The 19286-nt window shown below is 40.9% G+C and overlaps 2 protein-coding genes across 11 annotated transcripts in view; one reads left to right on the forward strand and one right to left on the reverse strand.

The window, feature by feature from the left end:
* The window catches only part of SPATA6 (spermatogenesis associated 6), a 171980-nt gene that overhangs the window by 18304 nt on the left and 134390 nt on the right, over positions 1-19286 (forward strand). For 9 of the 10 annotated variants that reach the window (XM_009456997.5, XM_054670639.2, XM_024354281.3 and 6 more), the window contains 2 exon segments: positions 1562-1699; positions 3106-3154. In XM_009456997.5, coding sequence (XP_009455272.1) covers positions 1562-1699; positions 3106-3154 — 187 coding nt within the window. 10 annotated transcript variants of the gene reach the window in all.
* Positions 17229-18756, reverse strand: LOC100613588 (STE20-related kinase adapter protein beta-like). Its single transcript, XM_054666674.2, has one exon. The coding sequence runs from the start codon at positions 18615-18617 to the stop codon at positions 17361-17363; it is 1257 nt and encodes a 418-aa protein (XP_054522649.1). The 5' UTR covers positions 18618-18756; the 3' UTR covers positions 17229-17360.

Consider the following 19286-nt stretch of genomic DNA (forward strand, 5'->3'; position numbering starts at 1 on the left):
AAGTCTGTATCTTTGGATACAATGATGAGGAAAAGAAAATTTCTGTCCTCAGGAAATTTATGATCAAGAGGTGATATGTACCCTCTTAATTAAAATGCATGTACACAATGATTTGTACCATAATTACAAAATGCTACAGAAATTTAAGACATACTTACTTGCATATAGTAAGTTCATAATAAATGTTTGAATTAGGTTGACTTGAATAATGGTGAATCAAGAGAAATTTGGTATAGGAGATGTTCATTGATGTATGTCTTGGCAGGTGGTAGGAATAAATGAGGAGGAGATGGAATGGAGTAGTAAGGAGTTACTGCTCCTTACATTGTATTATATTATGTTACATTATACAATGATGAAAGAACATGAGTCAAGAAAAGAGAACAATAAAAAATATACTTTGAATGTGTTGTTCGGAGTGTTGGGTAATATTATATTGTACTCAAATCTTAGAGAGCCTTTAATATCCTGCTAAGGGTGTAGTTGATCACTGGCAATAGAATATGGTAGGTACTGGAGAGACTGTGCTATGTGTTATTTAATAACCACACATTTTTTTGCCTATATTTTCTGTCAATCACAATGAGGATAGTTAAGTGCAATTTAATATGCACTTAACTATATAAGTGCACTCCAGCCTGGGTGACAGAGCGAGACTCCATCTAAAAAAAAAAAAAAAAAGAATATATGATATTTTACTTATGACTGTTTCTTGGTACTTCTTTCTGTAAGTCTTTTTTTTCCCCCTAAAACTGCAGCTTTTGGTTAATTATGACCAATTGTGTTTCTTACTTTTTCATTTCCTTCTTTCTCACTTTCTTTCCTTCCTTCTCACCTTCCTTCCTTCCCTTTTTCCTTCTTTCTTTTCTACTTTTTCTCCAGAACCTACTCTATTCTGTGGACTTTTCTAGGCACTGAGGACACATGGTAAACAAGGGAAAATCCTCCCCTCTGGGAGCTTTCGTTGTAATGGGGGAAACAGACAGTTAAGGTATATGCACTTAACTATATAACTAAATAAGTTAAAGTAAAAAGTACTTTATTGGGCTAGAAACTTTCATTTTATTAGCTTTGAAACTTTGTCATATGACTTTTGATGAAGGTATCTATGGACTGTGATTTTGGGTGATAGAAGTCAGATTTGTGGTTTTTATCAGCGTTTTTTAAAATTCTCTAATATAGTGTTTTATTTCTGCTGAGTGTTAATCCTTTGTGATTAAATGATGCTGAATAACTTTATGTCAGCATTCAGCATAAAGTGGGAGCCTCAGGCTGACTGTTTAAAACTATTAGTGTCTGTCCCAAGAGCTAGTACATAGAACTTCAAATGTGGCACAAGTAACCAAATGGAAAATTGTAGTTTTCTCAGAGGGATGGAAGTTATAAAAGCATTTCATTTAACTCTGTAAACACTAGTCTCTGTCTCTCTCTCTTTATTTGTGAGTATTTTTTATTAGATTACCAGACTAATGTTTTTATGTAATATTTGATAAGTTATTTTAGTAGGATAGTTCAGGGAATTTATAAAGCAGTTACATCCATTTTATCTAATTTCTTTCAGGTAACTTGCCCAGGAGTCGTGCTTAAAGACAAAGAGGACATCTATCTTAGCATCTGTGTGTTTGGCCAATACAAAAAGACACAATGTGTCCCAGCCACTTTTCCCCTGGTCTTCAATGCCAGAATGGTGTTTGAAAAGGTGAGTTCAAATATCAGATCAAGTATTAACAAACAAAACATCAAAGTGGTTCCAATTTTTGAATAAAAGCCTATAACACAAATTATTACTGCTGACTGTGTGCTTTGGTTTAATTCAAAAGGACATTTGTAACCTAAGCCTGGAAGCTTGAAAATTTGCATTAAATATGCATTGAATCAGTGGCCTTTTTTCCCTTGATTAGCTTATTCCTAAAATTGATTTAGTGGACTTTATGTAACATAGAATCTTGATTTCTAAATAATGATTTTCATTAAAAGAGAGCAAAGTCATTAATAGATAAGAATATATCAGCCGTGTGCGGTGGCTCATGCCTGCAATCCCAGCACTTTGGGAGGCCGAGGCGGGTGGATCACCTGAGGTCAGGAGTTCGAGACCAGTCTGGTCAACATGGGGAAACCCTGTCTGTTCTAAAAATACAAAAAATAGCCAGCTGTGGTGGCACCTGCCTATAATCCCACTTACTCGGGAGGCTGAGGCAGAATTGCTTGAACCTGGGAGGTGGAGGTTGTAGTGAGAGGAGATAGCGCCACTGCACTCCAGCCTGGGTGACAGAACAAGACTCCATCTAAAAAAAAAAAAAAGAATATATGATATTTTACTTATGACTGTTTCTTGGTACTTCTTCCTATAAGTCTTTTTTTTCCCCCTAAAACTGCAGCTTTTGGTTAATTATGACCAATTGTGTTTCTTACTTTTTAATTTCCTTCTTTCTCACTTTCTTTCCTTCCTTCTCACCTTCCTTCCTTCCCTTTTTCCGTCTTTCTTTTCTTCTTTTTTTCCAGAACCTACTCTATTCTGTGGACTTTTCTAGGCACTGAGGACACATGGTAAACAAGGCAAAATCCTACCCTCTGGGAGCTTTCATTGTAATGGGGGAAACAGACAATAACCAAATAAATATGTGAATAATTTTAGATAGTGATAAGTGCAAGAAGAGAATAATGGGCGGGTAAGGGGATTTGGGGGATTGTCTATTTTAAAAGGTGGTCAGAGAAGGCAATAACATTTAAGCTGAGCCTGAATTATGAGACTATATTACTCTTATTTGAAGGTCTAGGAGAAGAGCATTTTAAGCAGAGGAATAACAAATATAAAGGCTTGTAGTTGAAAATAATCTTGATGGGTTGGAGGAACACCAAGAAGGCCTGGTATGATCATGGTAACAGGAGGAAGAATGCTAGCAGAGGAAGTTGGAGACGGAGGCAGCACAAGCTATAAAGGTTATTTGTAGAATCTTTTGTAGTGATGGGAAGGAGAGAGGAACTGACAGTTCTCAATAATGTCAAAAGTTTCTGTGATTGTGAAAGGAATGATATTTTGGGGATGAAGGGAGAAAAAAAATATATATCTTCCTTCCTGCCTCTCCCTGTATCGTCTCACTATAGGTGTTCCCGGACGCAGTAGATCCTGGAGATGTGGTTACACAGCTTGAATGTAAGTTTTTTAACTTTTTAATTCCTGATTCTAAGACATTTTAGGATTTATTATCCTTATGATCTTTAATCTTGGGTTAAATAAAAGTTTAAAAGGGGTTAGTAGAACTTTAAAAATCTTGAGCTGAGACTTTTTAATACTTTTTAGAATTTCAGAATATTCCTGGAAATAATAAAAGATATATATGCTGCAGAGAGGCTGAGAATTATTTCTTTTTTTGTGTGTTTGGTCTGTGGAAAACAGAGACTTATTTAAGCTTTTTATTGATTAAAATGATATGGTGTGTTTGTGATATAATGACAGAAATTTATGTTAGTTGAGATTTTCCCCTGCAAACAGAAATATGTCTTCTACTTCAGTGTATTTCAAGTCAAGAGAGTGAATAACAGATCAAAGTAATGGTAGCTTAAAATATATGCTTTTGCACTTTACATTGCATTCATTACATTAATAAATTATTTGAAAAACACATTTTTTCAAGGCTCTGCATAACAAGTAAATTCTTCAAACTACTTAGAATAACTATAAAAAGATACAACTATTTGTGAGAGCAGCAATGCAAAAGTGTACACTTCTTAAGCTCTGAGTGTTAAATGAAAAGCTCCGTTAATTTCTCTTTGTAATTTGAAAGGGCTCTGGGATCACCAGATTGATCTAATGTATAAATGTGGCTCAAAAGGCCAGTAAAATTGAGCATAATCATTATTAACTTTCCTTTCCATTTGGCCTCCCCTGCTGGCCCCATTGCGACTTCAGCAATGTAGAAACATGTAGCCTGGAACATGCAAGAATCTGAGTATTAGAGGGAAGAAGAGTCTGGCCCATTGTCTGTCTCATGGAGCTTATAGTTTAGTGACTCTTCTCCAAATAACTCTTTATGGCCAATGTCAATATCTTATTTATTTTGTATAGCTGTTCTAGCCCTTGGTGTTATATTTTCCACTGTTGCAGACTAGCTAGGTGGCAGTGTGGTGCTAATGGATATATGAATTTTAATATTTACTGAACATCTTGTTCAGTATCTGGGAAATTGTGTATCTTAGAAAAAAATGAAGATACACATTTCTCTCATTTTGAAATTCTTCTGTTAAAAAACAATGCCTTTTTTGTCCCATTTGATTTGAAATTTTGAGGCTATAAGAAGAGTACTTAGTGGTTATTATTTTTTGGAAATTTTCTTTCTTTGATTTCCCTGATTTTTTTTTTTTCTTGGGCTCTCTTCCCAACCACTAGTATTCCATTTTTTGGTACCCTTTTTAAATTCATCTTTCTCTGCCCTATCTTCAAATATTAATATTCCACTGGCTTTCTTCTCTGATCTCTTTTTATACTTTGTTTATGGTCTCTCCTTATATAATACTCTCCAAAGACTTGGCTTCATGTATTACCTATCCTCCAATTACTTCCATGTTAGTCTTTATCCCTGACCTCTCTAATGTGCTTTGGGCTCTTTTGTCTTTTACTCCTCCCTTACTGTACTGTTTTGCAGTCTTTTTCAGTTCCTTAATTAAAAAAAAAATGAGCGAGTTTATAATACCCACACTAACAGTGGAGAGAATAGAATGTGATGAAGTCCTGTGTATCTGTCACCCAGCTTCAATATTTTTTGACATTTTGCCAATCTTATTACATGTTCACTCTGCCACCTGAAGAGCATTGCTGGAATATTTAAAAGCAAATTCTATGCATTATGTCATTTCACCACAAATACTTTGGTATGGCCTCTAACAGATAAAGGCTTTAAAAAATACAGAACCACCATGCTGGTATCACACCTAACAAAATCAGTAATTTCTTAATAAGATCAAACAGTCATAATTCAGATTTCCGTAGTTATCCTCAAAGTGTCTTTTTGCAATCGATTTGTTAAAATCAGGATCCAATCAAGGTGTGGTTCACACACCATATATGTTGATTTCTCTCTTTTTTCCTATAGTAGTGTCCTACCTTTTTTGTTTTTAATACTGTGGATTTGTAAGAAAAACTAGCTCATTTAGCATGTCATACAGTTTGGGTTTGGCTGATTGCTTCCTTAAAATGTTGTTTGGATTGTTTATTACTTGTTTTATAAACTGATAATTAGACATAGAGGTTTGATTAGATTCTGGCTTATTTTGTTACTTTGGCAAGAAATCTTCATAGTTGGTGCTGTGTACTTAACAGCATTATGTCAAGTTGCATAAAATATCTGATTGTTTTACGTTTAGTGATGCTAAGAATGATAATTTGGCTCCAGGCAGCATCAGCCTGATTCCTCCATTATAAGGCGCCCATCAGTTTTTTCATCTAATAGCTGTAGTATCCCTTGAGATCCATTTTTTCCTCAGGGGTTGCACATTACTATTTTTCTAATATTGTCATTCTTTTGTATTTATTAGCTAGAATTTTTCTATAAAAGAAATTTTCCTAATCAGCAATTTTGTTACTTTGAAATATAGTTCCTAGAGGAAAGGCAGGGCAAATCCTTCATTCCCTCCTTCCCTTACTTTATTTAACAGCTTTAGTGAGGTATAATTTATATATCATAAAATTCACCCATTGTAACTATAGTTAAATGATTTCTAGAAAATTTATACAATTGTGTATCATCATCATTTTCTAATTTAGAATGTCTCTACCACCCCAAAAAGTCCCTGATACCTATTTGCAGTCAGTCCCTATGCCCACCTCCCAGTCCCCAGAAACCAATGTATTTTCTGTCTCTATATGTGCCTTTTCTAGAAATTTCATCTAAAGAGTTATATAATATGTAATCTTTTTTCTCTGGCTTCTTTTCATTTAGAGTAATGTTTTTCAGAATCATGTTGTTCCACATCTAAGTAGTTCATTCCTTTTTATTGCTGAATAGTATTCTGTTGTATGGAATGTTTCCCTTCCACATTGACTATTGACTATTTGATGGACATTTGGACTGTTTTGGGCAATTATGTTTTGGGCAATTATGAACCATGTTGGTATGAGTATGTGGATATGTGCTGGGAATATGGGTGTGCTCAGAAAAGATATATTGCAGCTGATGGGGATGGAGAACGTCTTTTTTTTTTTCCTATGGGGACACTGAATAAACTTGTTTGTTGTGTGCCTGCATTTTGACTGTGACCCATCATATGACGTTCAGTGTGGAATTTTCCACTTGTGGCATAATGTCAGCATTCAAAAAGTTTTAGATTTTGGGACATTTCAGATTTCATGTTTTTGGATTAGGGATATTCAACCTGTACCTACTTTGCCTATGATTTGCTCTTCCTTTTTCAGCTTCTCCTTTTTTTTTTTTTTTTGAGACAGGATCTTCCTCTGTCACCCAGGCTGGAGTACAGTAGCATGAACATGGCTGACTGCAGCCTCTACATCCTAGGTTCAAGCGATTTTTCCACCTTAGCCTCCCAAGTAGCTGGGACCACAGGCATGTGCCACCATGCCAGCTAATTTTTTTTATTTTTTGTAGAGATGGGGTTTTACCATTTTGCCCAGGCTGGCAGCTTCTTGAGATGGAAGCATAGATGATTGATTACAGATATTTTTTCCTAATATAAGCTTTTTATTAGCAATAATCATGCCTTGGATAAATCTCATTGGCTGCGATACTGCCAATGTGCAAAGCTTAATACAAGCTTTTAAAGGTGTAAATTTCCATCTTCCCACTGACTTTGCCCTATTTCATGAGTTTTGATGTTATTTTTTGTTTCCATTAATTTTAAGATATTGTCTAATTTTTTTGGTTTGATTTCTTCTTTGACCATGGGTTCTTTTGAAATATCTTATTTCCAAATATTTGGGGATTTCCTATATTTCTTTCTAAAGTTAATTCTAATTTAATTCTGTTTTGGTGAGAGAACATAATTTGTAGGATTTTAACTTTTTTACATTTATTGAGACTTGTTTGTGGCCTATCCTATGATCTTGAGGATGTTCCAGTGCACTTGAAAAGATTGTGTGCAGTTGACCTTTGAACAAGATGGGAGTTAGGGGTGCCGTCTCCCCATGTAATCGAAAATTCATGTATAATGTTTTTTTGTTTTGAGATGGAGTCTCACCCTGTCACCAAGGCCGGAGTACAGTGGTGCGATGTTGGCTCACTGCAAGCTCCATCTCTCAGGTTCAAGTGATTCTCCTGCCTCAGCCTCCTGAGTGGCTGGGACTACAGGTGCGTGACACCATGCCCGGCTAATTTTTGTATTTTTAGTAGACATGGGGTTTCACAATGTTGCCCAGTCTTGTCTGGAACTCCTGACCTCAGGTGATCCGCCCACCTTGGCCTCCCAAAGTGCTGGGATTACAGGCATGAGCCACCGTGCCTGGCCACGTATAACTTTTGACACCCCCGAAAGCTTACCTACTAATAACCTATTCTTGACCAGAAGCATTACCAATAACATAAGCAGTCAATTAACATATTTTTTGTTATATGTATTATATACTATATTCTTATAATAAAGTAAGCTAGAGAAAAGCAAATGTTATTAAGAAAACCATGAAAAAAGAAAATATATTTACTCTTCATTAAGTAGAAGTTCATCATAAAAGTCTTCATCATCATCCTCATGTTAGCAGGCTGAGGAGGAAGAGAAAGAGAAGAGGTTGGTCTCGCGTCTCAGTGGTAGCAGAGGCAGAAGAAAATTCGTGTATAAATGGACCTATGCAGTTCAAACATGTGGTTCAAGGTCAACTGTATTTTGCTGTCATTGATTGCGTTAATCTATGTCAATCTATTTCTGTCATTTAAGTTGATAATGTTCAAGTCTTGTGCATTCTGATTGTATTCTTTTGGGAGGGTTGGTTGTTTTACTAATTACTAAGAGAAAGGTATTTAAATGTCTAATTATAATTATTGAATTATCTCTTCTTTCATTAATATCAGGTTTTGCTTCATATAATCTGATGGTTATCAATTTATTGCACCTAACCAAATTCAATCTTCTTTCCTGTTCTGTGGAAATTGACTTAAACCCTTAAATTTTTTTTCTCTACCTGGCACTGAAGCTTTGTATATTAGAGGACCCTGAAGAAATACTGCAGGGGAACAGATTTTGTTTCCAGGTACCAATGTATTCACTTGACTTTTTCCAGCACCAGGCTTCTGAAGCCCTTGTAGCTTCTCAAGTGGCCGGGTATTGCAATACATGGTGGTCTGCAGTGTTTTTCCCCAGCTGGCCTCTCTTTTGGATGGTTCTATAGTGAAGCTTCTGATGAAATACCTCCCTTAAATAGCCTCCCTGCTATCCTAGAGGGAGAATTTCTGGCAAGTTCCAGAGGGCAGATTTTCAGTATATATCACTGGCACGGCAGTAGAGTGATTTCTTTTTCAGTGAGCTCAGACTGTACCCTCTCCAACAAGGTCTGATCTCAACACGGGGGAAGAGGGCTTATGTAGAGTTTCTTTGTTGGTACTCTGAGCCCTAGGGGTAGTGGCTGCTTTTCTACCTGCTATTCCTATATTATTTTAAATTCTTTTTACATCTTCCTCGACAGTCTCTTACTCCTTGAATACCCTGTTTTAGTTAACTGTTCTTTATATTAAACTTTTCCTATGTGGCTTCTCTCTCCTAATTGGACCTAGCGTGATGTATTTATTTTGAGGCTCGGTCTTGATTGCTTATACATTTATAATTGTTATATTTTCTTGAATCTTAACCTAATTTATGGCAGCAAAATTTATAGTAGCAAAATTGCAGTGGTCTCAGGCCTCACATCTTCCCCACCATATCCTTAAGAATAAATAAGAGGTCTGTGTTCCATACTTTTCATCAAGTCTTGAGGTTTATTCTAATCAGAGTAGAAAGGGGGATGTAGTATGCTGTTGGCATAGCCTATGTACACATGTTCTACCTTTCGTTCAGGTGGTACATGTGTTAGCTTTTTTTTTTTTTTTTTTTTTTTTTTGGAGACAGAGTCTCACTGTCTCTCCCAGTCTGGAGTGCAGCGGCGCGATCTCGGCTCACTGCAAGCTCCGCCTCCTGGGTTCAAGCCATTCTCCTGCCTTAGCCTCCCGAGTAGCCGGGACTACAGGCGCCTGCCACCACGCCCGGCTAATTTTTTGTATTTTTAGTAGAGACGGGGTTTTACCATGTTAGCCAGGATGGTCTCGATCTCCTGACCTCGTGATTCACCTGCCTTGGCCTCCCAAAGTGCTGGGATTACAGGCGTGAACCACCACGCCCGGCCGTGTGTTAGCTTTTTAAGAACTACGTAGACCTGTAATGGAAGGGGAAAGGAGGGGAATAGATGCCCTGGCAGCACCTCATAGATGTTCCTACAATGTGTCTCCATAGTACTAAGCCTTTAAATTTAAACACAGAATGATAGCAGAAATGACAGAAATAACCCATTTAAATAAAATATAAAGTCAAGCCAAAATAATCAGTTTGGCTCTATGTCAGTGGAAGCAAAGAGAAGAATTTCAAGTAAGGAAAATTATTGAACCAATGTGGAATCTTCTAGAATTTTCAGCTACCTATTCTAGTACTGGAATTGAGTCATATATACATTTCCTATTGTCTAAAATACAAAACTAATATATGCTTATCTGTCTGCCTAAAATCAAAAATTTATTAATTAAAAATGTTATTAAAAAACAAATTGAACATGCTCCAGATTGTCAAGGGGACCCTGGCACCCCTTTAACTGGAAAGCCTATAAATGGTCAGATCCTTGAGTAACCCCAGATCAAATGATTCTGACAGTCCTTGTGTGTCTGGAGTTGGTTCCTTCTGGTGGGTTCTTGGTCTCGCTGACTTCAAGAATGAAGCTGCAGACCTTCGTGGTGAGTGTTACAGCTCTTAAAGGTGGCACGGACCGAAAGAGTGAGCAGCAGCAAGATTTATTGTGAAGAATGAAAGAACAAAGCTTCCACAGCATGGAAGGGGACTTGAGCGGGTTGCTGCTGCTGGCTGGGATGGCCAGCTTTTATTCCCTTATTTGTCTCCGCCTATGTCCTTCTGTTTGGTCCATGTTACAGAGTGCTGATTGGTCCATTTTACAGAGTGCTGATTGGTCCATTTTACAGAGTGCTGATTGGTGTGTTTACAAACCTTTAGCTAGACACAGAGCGCTGATTGGTATGTTTTTACAGAGTGCCGATTGGTGCATTTACAATCCTTTAGCTAGCCTCAGTGCTGATTGGTGCGTTTTTACAGAGTGCTGATTGGTGCATTTTTAAAGAGTGCTGATTGGTGCATTTACAGTCCTTCAGCTGGACCCAGAGTGCTGATTGGTGTGTTTTTACAGAGTGCTGATTGGTGCATTCACAATCCTTTAGCTAGACACAGAAGTTCTCCAAGTCCCCACTCGACCCAGGAAATCCAGCTGGCTTCACCTCTCAGTCCTCTCTCTAAACAGGACAACCCAACTCCTATTGGGAATTGGGCGATGACTGCTCTAGCTACTTCCTGCTGGATGGGGTGAAGAAGGGACCCTGCAGTTGTAGTGTCCTCCAGAGGGAAGCTCTTTAGGCCAGTCAAAAGGCCAGTGGGTCAGTGCAGGGGTCCTCGGTAGAAGTTGTTGGTTGAGCTCATTTGGGCTTCCATTTGTAAGACCATCTATAGCTTGATGGCCTCGATCCTAGAGGAAACAAATTTGACAAGGAGGTTAAAAATACAGGGCCTGAAGGTGAGTAATAGCAAGATGGCTGTCACAGGACCTAGAAAGGGAAGAAGTCATGTTGCCCAACTCCAGAGGTTGTTATAAGAGTTTGACAGGCGTTGTCTGATTTCAGAAGCCTTTTCCTGTAAACGCCGGGTGGCATCTCATACTATCCCTGACTGGTTAGTGTAAAAGCAGCACTCGTCCCCTAAGAAGGTGCAAAGTCCTCCTTTCTCAGCAGTGAGGAGGTCTAGGCCTCGGCAGTTTTGGAGAGTCACTGCTGCCAAAGAGTGTATTTGGGATTGTAGTTACTATCCTTACTGGATAGATTTTGTTGTTTCTTGCAAACTGTCTGAGAAATCCTTTGAGAGTGTGTGGTAGGAGGATAATGAAGTAGATAAACCTGCTTTTCTGGTTCCTGTAGCAGTGGCCATTTCTAACCCTATAAGTAGGGATATTAGTTGTATGGCCCTGTGCTGACAGACTTGAGCTTTGTGGGGCACTGATAGGGTCTGATTTCTATAAGATTTGAAGGTAGGATAATACATGTTACACTGTTAACTTTTAGCAAACTTTACTTTCGTTGAAAACCTTGTAAGTTTGGGATTTTAATTTTTCTTTGCTATTAATAAAACCTCGTTCAGTCCATATTCACTTAGAAGTGGTATGGATGGCTCCTTCCTGATTCTGTAAGTACTTTAAGGTTTGGCTGAGTGCCAACAAGTGGCACGTTGGAGCAGACCAATTGTTAGGCAATTTTCCTAAGTCTGCTTCCTTATCACTTACTGAATACCATTGTGTCTTTTTTCCTTAATTGCCTGGGAGGAACTGTCCTGAAGGGAGTTCCTTCTAGGTCTGGTTGGACTTTTGTATGGTAATTAGTTAAGATTTAGATTCCCTGCTAGGAAACCTGCTGGGTTAAGGATTTTTGATAGGAAGGCTATGGGTTGTCAGTGGCCTCAGTGCTTTCAGGCTACGCCCTTGTTTACACTGACAACAAGGTGGTATTGGAGTGTTACAGGGTTGCAGAGAAGACCTTCAATTATCATTATAGGTTTTAAATTTACCCTGGCTTTTAAAGGAATAGGGTACACTGTTTTTTTTTTTTTTTTTTTTTTACTGCTTCCATCTCTCTTTCTCTTTGACTTGTCTTTCTCTTTCTCTCTTTCTGACTCCCTCTTTGTCTGTTTCTTCCTTTCTCTCTTTGACTTTCTGTCTCTCTCTCTCTTTCTCTCTCTCTCTCTCTCTTTCTCTGACTCCCTCTTTGTCTCTGTCTCTTCCTCTCTCTCTGTCTCTCTGACTTTCTGTCCCTTTCTCTCTTTCCTTTCTGCTGGTCTTTCCCTGCCTCTGCCAGCCGCTTATGCTGCTGTTCTCCTCTCTCCTTCCCTTTTTTGATGGCTTCAGCAGTGTAAGACTGCCACCTCCTTGGGTTTTTGCACTGCATGCAGTAACTCCATGATTTCCTTGTGGTATTTAATGGTGGTTCCCCCAGTGGTTAGGAACTCCGTTTCTTTCCATATTGCAGCATGGGCATGTAGGATTAGATAAGGATATTTGCTATCCGTGTACAATTTTATTCTTTTTCCCTTTCCCAGTTCTAAGGCTTAGGGAAGTGCCACTAGTTCTGCTAACTGGGCGCCAGTCCCTGGGGGAAGAGGCTTACTTTCAAGTACTGTTACATCACTAACTATGGCATAACCTGCCCTTTGTATCCCATTCTCCACAAATGAACTTCCATCGGTATATAGGTTAAGGTCATGATTAGCTAAGGGGACTTCTAAGAGATCCTCTTGGGCGGCATAAGTCTGGACTGTAATTTGTTGGCAGTCATGCTCGGTTGGTTCCCCATCCTCTGGGAGAAAAGTAGCAGGGTTGAGGGCCACACACCTGCATATTTGAAACAGTCCCTCAAGGAGTAGCTCCTGGTATCTAAGCAGGCGGTTGTCTGATAGCCATAAACTTCCTTTGGCGCACCTAGTATGCCATTTACATTATGAGTAGTCCAGATAGTAAGATCCTTTCCTTGTATTATTTTGATAGCCTCTGACACTAAGACGGCCACTGCCGCAACTACCCATAAACAGTGAGGCCAGCGTTTTGCTACTATATCAGTTTCCTTACTTAGGTATGCCACTGGTTGTGAGGTTGTCCCACGAGTCTGAGTAAGGACCCCAAGAGCTATTCCTGCCCTCTCTGTGACGTGTAAAGAGAAGTTTTGTCCTATGGGAAGGCTTAGGGCTGGAGCTTGAGTTTGTTCCTTCCAGTGCCCAGACTTCAGGGTTGATTCCCTCCTCAAGCAGGGGACAACAAATGGGTAACTTGTTTCCCATATTCATGTAGATAATAGCTCCAGCTTTGGCTAATATGTCCCTCCCTAATAAGGGTATGGGACTTTCAGGCATAACAAGAAAGGCATGTGAAAAGAGCAAAGTCTCCCAATTACAACTGAGGAGGTGGGAGAAATACCTGATTACAGGCTGTCCCAGGATTCCTCGGATGGTAACGGACCTTGAGGACAGCTGTCCGGGACAGGAGATTAACATGGAGAAAGCTGCGCCAGTGTCCAGCAGGAAGTCAATTTCCTGGCCCTCAATGGTTAAACATACCCAGGGCTCAGTGAGGGTGATGACATGAGCTGGCACTTGCCCCGGGCACCCTCAGTCCTGTTGTTGGATCATCTGGTTGGGGGCTTCTGGCCCAGAGAACCTTTGTCCTCTGGGGCAGTGCGCCTTCCAGTGATTGCCTTGGTGTAGTGGACATGGCAGGGTGGGCAGCTTGTTTCTTGTTGGACAATCTTTTTTATGGTGTCCTTGCAAACCACACTGGTAACAAGCCCAACCAGGTGACTGGCCTGCTCCATTTTCTGTCCTCTCTGAACTGCCAAGGTTTGTTTGTCTGAGGGCCATGACTAAGGCTGCGGCCTTTGTCTGATCTCTCTTTTCCTTTTTGGCCTGTTCTCTTGGTCCCTATTATAGAACACCAAGGTTGCCAGGTTTAATAATGCCTCCAGATTTTGTTCAGAGCCCAGGGCTCGCTTTTCGAGCTTTCTCCTGATATCTGTGACTGATTGGGTAATAAACTTATCTTTTAGGATCAGTTGATTCTCAAGTGAGTTGGGTGACAGGGCAGTATATTTTTTTAAGGCCTCCCGTAGCCACTCGAGGAAGGCAGAAGGATTTTCTTCCTTTCCCTGAGTTATGGTGGACATCACTGAATAATTAATGGGCTTTTCCCTAATTTTCCTTAGTCCTTCTAGAACACAGGTCAACAGATGTTTGCGATTGCAGTCCCCATGATCGGAGTCGAGGTCCCAGTGGGGATTCATACTGGGGGTGGGTTGCTGACTGGTAGGGAATTTGTCCCTTTCTTCAGCTGTCATTCTGTCATTTACTTGACTAAGATACCAGGTATCTCCAAACTCTTGGGCTGCAGCTAAAGCCACATTCTTTTTGTTAAAGGCCAGGGTTTGATCTAACAATAGTATAACATCTCTCCAAGTGAGATAGAAGGTTTGCCCTAGATCCTGTAGGACATCTGTATACCTATCAGGATCATCTGAAAACTTCCCCAGGTCTGCCTTGATCTGCTTTAAATCAGAGGGAGAAGGGGACATGTACCCGGATTGGGCCAGATTACCCTCCCCCTACAGCTTGAAGGGGACATAACCGATAGCCAGAGGGTTTTTGTGGTCCCTTGGAGATGTCTTTGCTTGTTTCCTTCTGGGTGGGGGAGATTAGAGGAGGCTTATCTTTAATAGGAAGGGGAGCTATGGGGAGGCTAGGATATGGGGGTAAGCTGAGAGGTCCTCTTGTGGGATGTAAATTGCAAGCTTTGCATAGTTGTGGATTCTCCTTCAATGAAAAGAAAGCTTGGACATAAGGTGTTTCACTCCATTTGCCTTCCCTCTTACAGAAAAGGTCAAACTGTAGTATAGTATTGTAATTTATACATTCCTCAGGTGGTCATTTTTTCCCCATCAGACAGAGAATATTGGGGCCAGGCCATAGTGCAGAAAAAAATAAGCTGCTTCTTTTTCAGGGTTTGCGGGTCAAATTGGTCCCAGTGGCTTAGGATGCATTTCAAGGGTGAGCCTGTTAATGCCTGTCCCAATGGCTTAGGATGCATTTCAAGGGTGAGCCTGTTAATGCCTGAGTGTTTACTATCTGAAAGAAAAAAACACCGGTAGTTTTGGTTTGTTTGTTTTCCCCTCTTGCCCAAGAACCTACAACGGTCCCTGGACCCTGCTGATTGGAATAGTTGCGCTCACCGATGCAGCAGCAGAAACTCCTCTTGCCCAAGAACCCAAATGGTCCCTGGACCCTGCTGATTGGACTAGTTGCACTCACTGATGCAGCAGCAGAAATCACTCTTGCCCAAGAACCTGCAATGGTCCCTGGACCCTGCTGATCAGAATAGTTGCGCTCACTGATGCAGCAGCAGAAACCCCTCTTGCCCAAGAACCTGCAATGGTCCCTGGACCCTGCTGATTGGAAAAGTAGCGCTCAGCATCGCAGCAGCAGAAACACTAGTTTTCCTCCTTAGACCACAAGGAGGACTGAGGAAGGTTGGATTTAGTGGCCCTTACCGACGCATTCTTAAAAACCTGTTAGAGTCCTTGCCTGTCCTCCTAGACCACAAAGAGTACCGAGAAAAATTGGACTTAGTGGCCCTTACTGACTCATTCTCAAAAACCTGTTAGAGTCCTAAGTGTTCTCCTGTTAGTATTGGGACCTTTCCCCTGTCTTATAAAGATGTTATGCCCCAAAAATGAAGTGGAGGGCCATACCCTGAGGGAGGGAAGGGATCTCCAGGGTTGGAAGGGTGATGCCTTTTGTCCTCATTTCTCATCATATGAATAGGAAGGATATCATTTCTGAGGTTCCCCATAGCCTAGCTTCAGGAATAGCTTTTGTTAGGCCTGTGCTAGTCTGAGGAAGGATCCTAAAATTCCAGATAGTCCCCCCCCCACCTGATGGGGCTTTGGGCAAAAATTATGTCTTTATGATTGGTGAGCTCAGGTGCCTAAAGAAGATAACAGAGTCCTGAAGTTTATACTAGAAATCACTCTTATAGGAGAAACTAGAAAAGCACCAGAGACAGGGAGTGGTTTTTAGAAGCGGGACTAGTCTCGGAGAAAAGAGGTGAGAGGAAGTTTGTCTGACAGGCGTTAGAACCCAGGAGGCAAGGGTCAGGATAGATAGGATAGATGGGCGAGTCTTGCTTGGGTGATGTAACTTTGAGAGTTCCGATCATGGCTACAGGGCCAACCAACTTTTTGTCAGGACCCTGGAGCTGAATGTCTTTCCTCTCTGTTGACCGTCGGCTCAGCCTGGAAGTACAGGAAAAACGGAAGCTGGTTCCAGGCAAACCAGTGCTGCCAACTTTGAAGAGTTGGGGGTTGTTAGAAAGCTCTTTCCCAGAAAGCCTGACAACTGGGTCTTTAGTCCGGCGGCTGCGCTAGTCGCTTTTAACTGGCCAACAGGTGCCCAGTATTTAGCCCCCAAATTCTAAGGAAAAATAGGACAGAATAGTAAGCAAAAGGGGTTCGATGGTACTCACTGCTTGGCGATGGTCCCTTTGTGGTTGCCAAGATGTGTCCAGAGTTGGTTCCTTCTGGTGGGTTCTTGGTCTTGCTGACTTCAAGAATGAAGCTGTGGACCTTTGCGGGGAGTGTTACAGCTCTTAAAGGTGGCATGGACCCAAAGAGTGAGCAGCAGCAAGATTTATTGTGAAGAGCAAAAGAACAAAGCTTCCACAGCGTGGAAGGGGACCTGAGCGGGTTGCCGCTGCTGGCTGGGGTGGCCAGCTTTTGTTCCTTTATTTGTCCCCGCCCACATCCTTCTGATTGGTCCATTTTACAGAGCGCTGATTGGTCCATTTTACAGAGTGCTGATTGGTGTGTTTACAAACCTTTAGCTAGACACAGAGCGCTGATTGGTGCGTTTTTTTTTTTTTCTCAATTCAGTATATCTTTATTGAGCTCCCACGAGGTGCATGAATTTAGGATCTATAATTTACAAAGTAGGAAAGTGTTACTTTAGCCCCCTTTTTTAAAAAAAAGCAAATTACAATTTCTGTATATATTTCAAGTGAATCATTTAATGTGAGTGAGGCTCAGTTAGGTGTTACCATAAGTATTAACAGAAGAAAAAAGGAAAGCACAAACATTTTCCCTCTACCAGAAAAGGGTCTGATGTAAGATAAACTAGCCTGCTGGTTTAACAATAGCTCATTAAAAAGGCCAGAGAATCTGGGAGAAGAAGATGTACTTGGAAGCACTGTCCTCTGAGGGCCCATTCCCAAGGAACAGCAAAATACTGAAAAAAATTAACTGGCTCAAAAATTATATTGAGAGATAAAAAGAGTTAGTCACAGCTTAGAAAAAAATTCCAGAATAAATGACACTAGCTAGATTGGTAATTCTGATGTTTCCTTGTCATATACTCTGTGCAAAACAGAGGGACTACAAACTGGTGCCCCTTTGAACAGAGTGGTTTTAAATAATAGATTCTCCAGTGCACCAACTGTATTTTCAAGTATAATTCTGGTATTTGTACCTAGAAATACAGAAGAAAAAGCAGCAAGGAGAAAGTGTCAAGTATATAGGACATAAAATGATTTGGCAGCCCTAGAATTCCCAGTATAAGTCTTTTTCATCAGGAAAATCACATTCTGGCTCAGTCCAAGGTAACACTGGAGGCAATGGTATTGATGGCTTGTTATAAGCAGGAGGCAACCGTGAAAGTATTGAATCCTGGCTTTCCTCTTTCATCTGTTTGAAGAAAACATGGGACAATAAACTGCTTGCTGATGGCCTTTTCTCAGGATCTTGTTGCAAACAGAGCTGTACCAAGCTAAAGAAGGCAGGAGAGAAAGTTTTTGAGGATGGTGTGTGTAATCGGTCACTATTTACTGTGTGAGTTCCACTGGAGACAAGCACACTTTCTCCAATCCCAGAGTCTACACCTGACTGGGAATTTTTCATTCTGGATTCTGATTGAGGGAAAATACTGATATCCAATGGGCTATAAGGAGGACCTTTCAGTTTCTGTAACAGCATCTGAGTTCTATGCATGTCCTGGAAAGGCACCTGCCCACTGGCTAATTCACATGCTGTAATCCCAACACTGTAAATATCTGACTTCACATTATACCCATGTAGATCCTGTCTCAGTAGTTCTGGACTCAGCCACGGCTGCACTGATGTGCTGAACTGTGGGAAATCATACACAGCCCTATGCCTCTGTCCATGCTTAACCAAACTATGCAGATGGGACAGGCCAGACAGGGTCACTAGGCCATCACCAGAAATGAGGATATGGCTGGCTTTAATATTCCTGTGAATACAGCCATTTTGGTGCAGATAGTTCAACCCTCTCACAGCTCCAAAGAGAATGCTTCTTATTAAAGTTTCACTCATTCCTTCAGGAAAACAGGTCCTCAAGAGTTGACTTGCTGAACCATAGGCCATAAATGGAGAAATAACCCAAAGCCAGCTGCCAACAGTGAAAACTGTCCAGTAAGTTGTAATATTGGGATGCTGGAAAAAGTGGGATAGAATCACGGCTTTCTGTAAAGCTTTCAGGCGTTCTTCATTGCAGTTTTCCAGATTTGTAATTTTTATAGTTACCAGTGTTCCCGTGGGAGTATGCCGTGCAAGATGGACAGAAGTCAAGTTGTCAAATCCTCTTCCTGTTTCTACTTGGAGCTCGTAGTGAGAAACGTTGGTGGAACATAGTACTTCACTGGCTCTAGTGGATGGAGGTGACCAGGAAAGGGTTGGCTCATCAACCAAGTATTGATGGATACTGGTTTCAGACTGTTTTTCAGGTCTGAGTGATTCAACTTGTGTTCTTGAAGTGCAGAAGCAATCCAAAAGAGACATTGAATCACTTTAGTTCACACAGAAAGTGACAAAAATCCATCTATTCCAAAGAAGGCTTTTGTTTTATCTTCCTTTCAAGATGCAGATATATCCTACCTAGCGGCGACCACGGCCAGCGACTCTCTTCAGGCTGCCAGCAGTGCGGACAGGGGCGGGCGCCAGAGCCCTGCTCGTGGAGGGGCGAGGCGAGCGCTCTAGGCCCGCTCCCGGCGCAGGGCGTGGGAGGGCGGCGAGGCCGCAACCGGGGCCGTGGGCTTGGAACTCTCGGTGCATTTTTACAGAGTGCTGATTGGTGCATTTACGATCCTTTAGCTAGACCCAGAGTGCTGATTGGTGCGTTTTTACAGAGTGCTGCTTGATGCATTCACAATCCTTCAGCTAGATGCAGAACACTGAGCAGTGTGTTTTTACAGAGTGCTGATTGGTGCGTTTACAATGCTTTAGCTAGACCAAGAGTGCTGATTGGTGCATTTTTACAGAGTGCTGATTGGTGCATTCACAATCCTTTAGCTAGACACAGAGTGCTGATTGGTGCGATTTTAGAGTGATGATTGGTGCATTCACAGTCCTTTAGCTAGACAGAGTGCTGATTGGTGCGTCTTTACAGAGTGCTGATTGGTGCATTTACGATCCTTTAGCTAGACACAGAGCGCTGATTGGTGCGTTTTT

Source organism: Pan troglodytes, chromosome 1 (genome assembly GCF_028858775.2).
Source record: "Pan troglodytes isolate AG18354 chromosome 1, NHGRI_mPanTro3-v2.0_pri, whole genome shotgun sequence".
Taxonomy (NCBI): Eukaryota; Metazoa; Chordata; class Mammalia; order Primates; family Hominidae; genus Pan; species Pan troglodytes.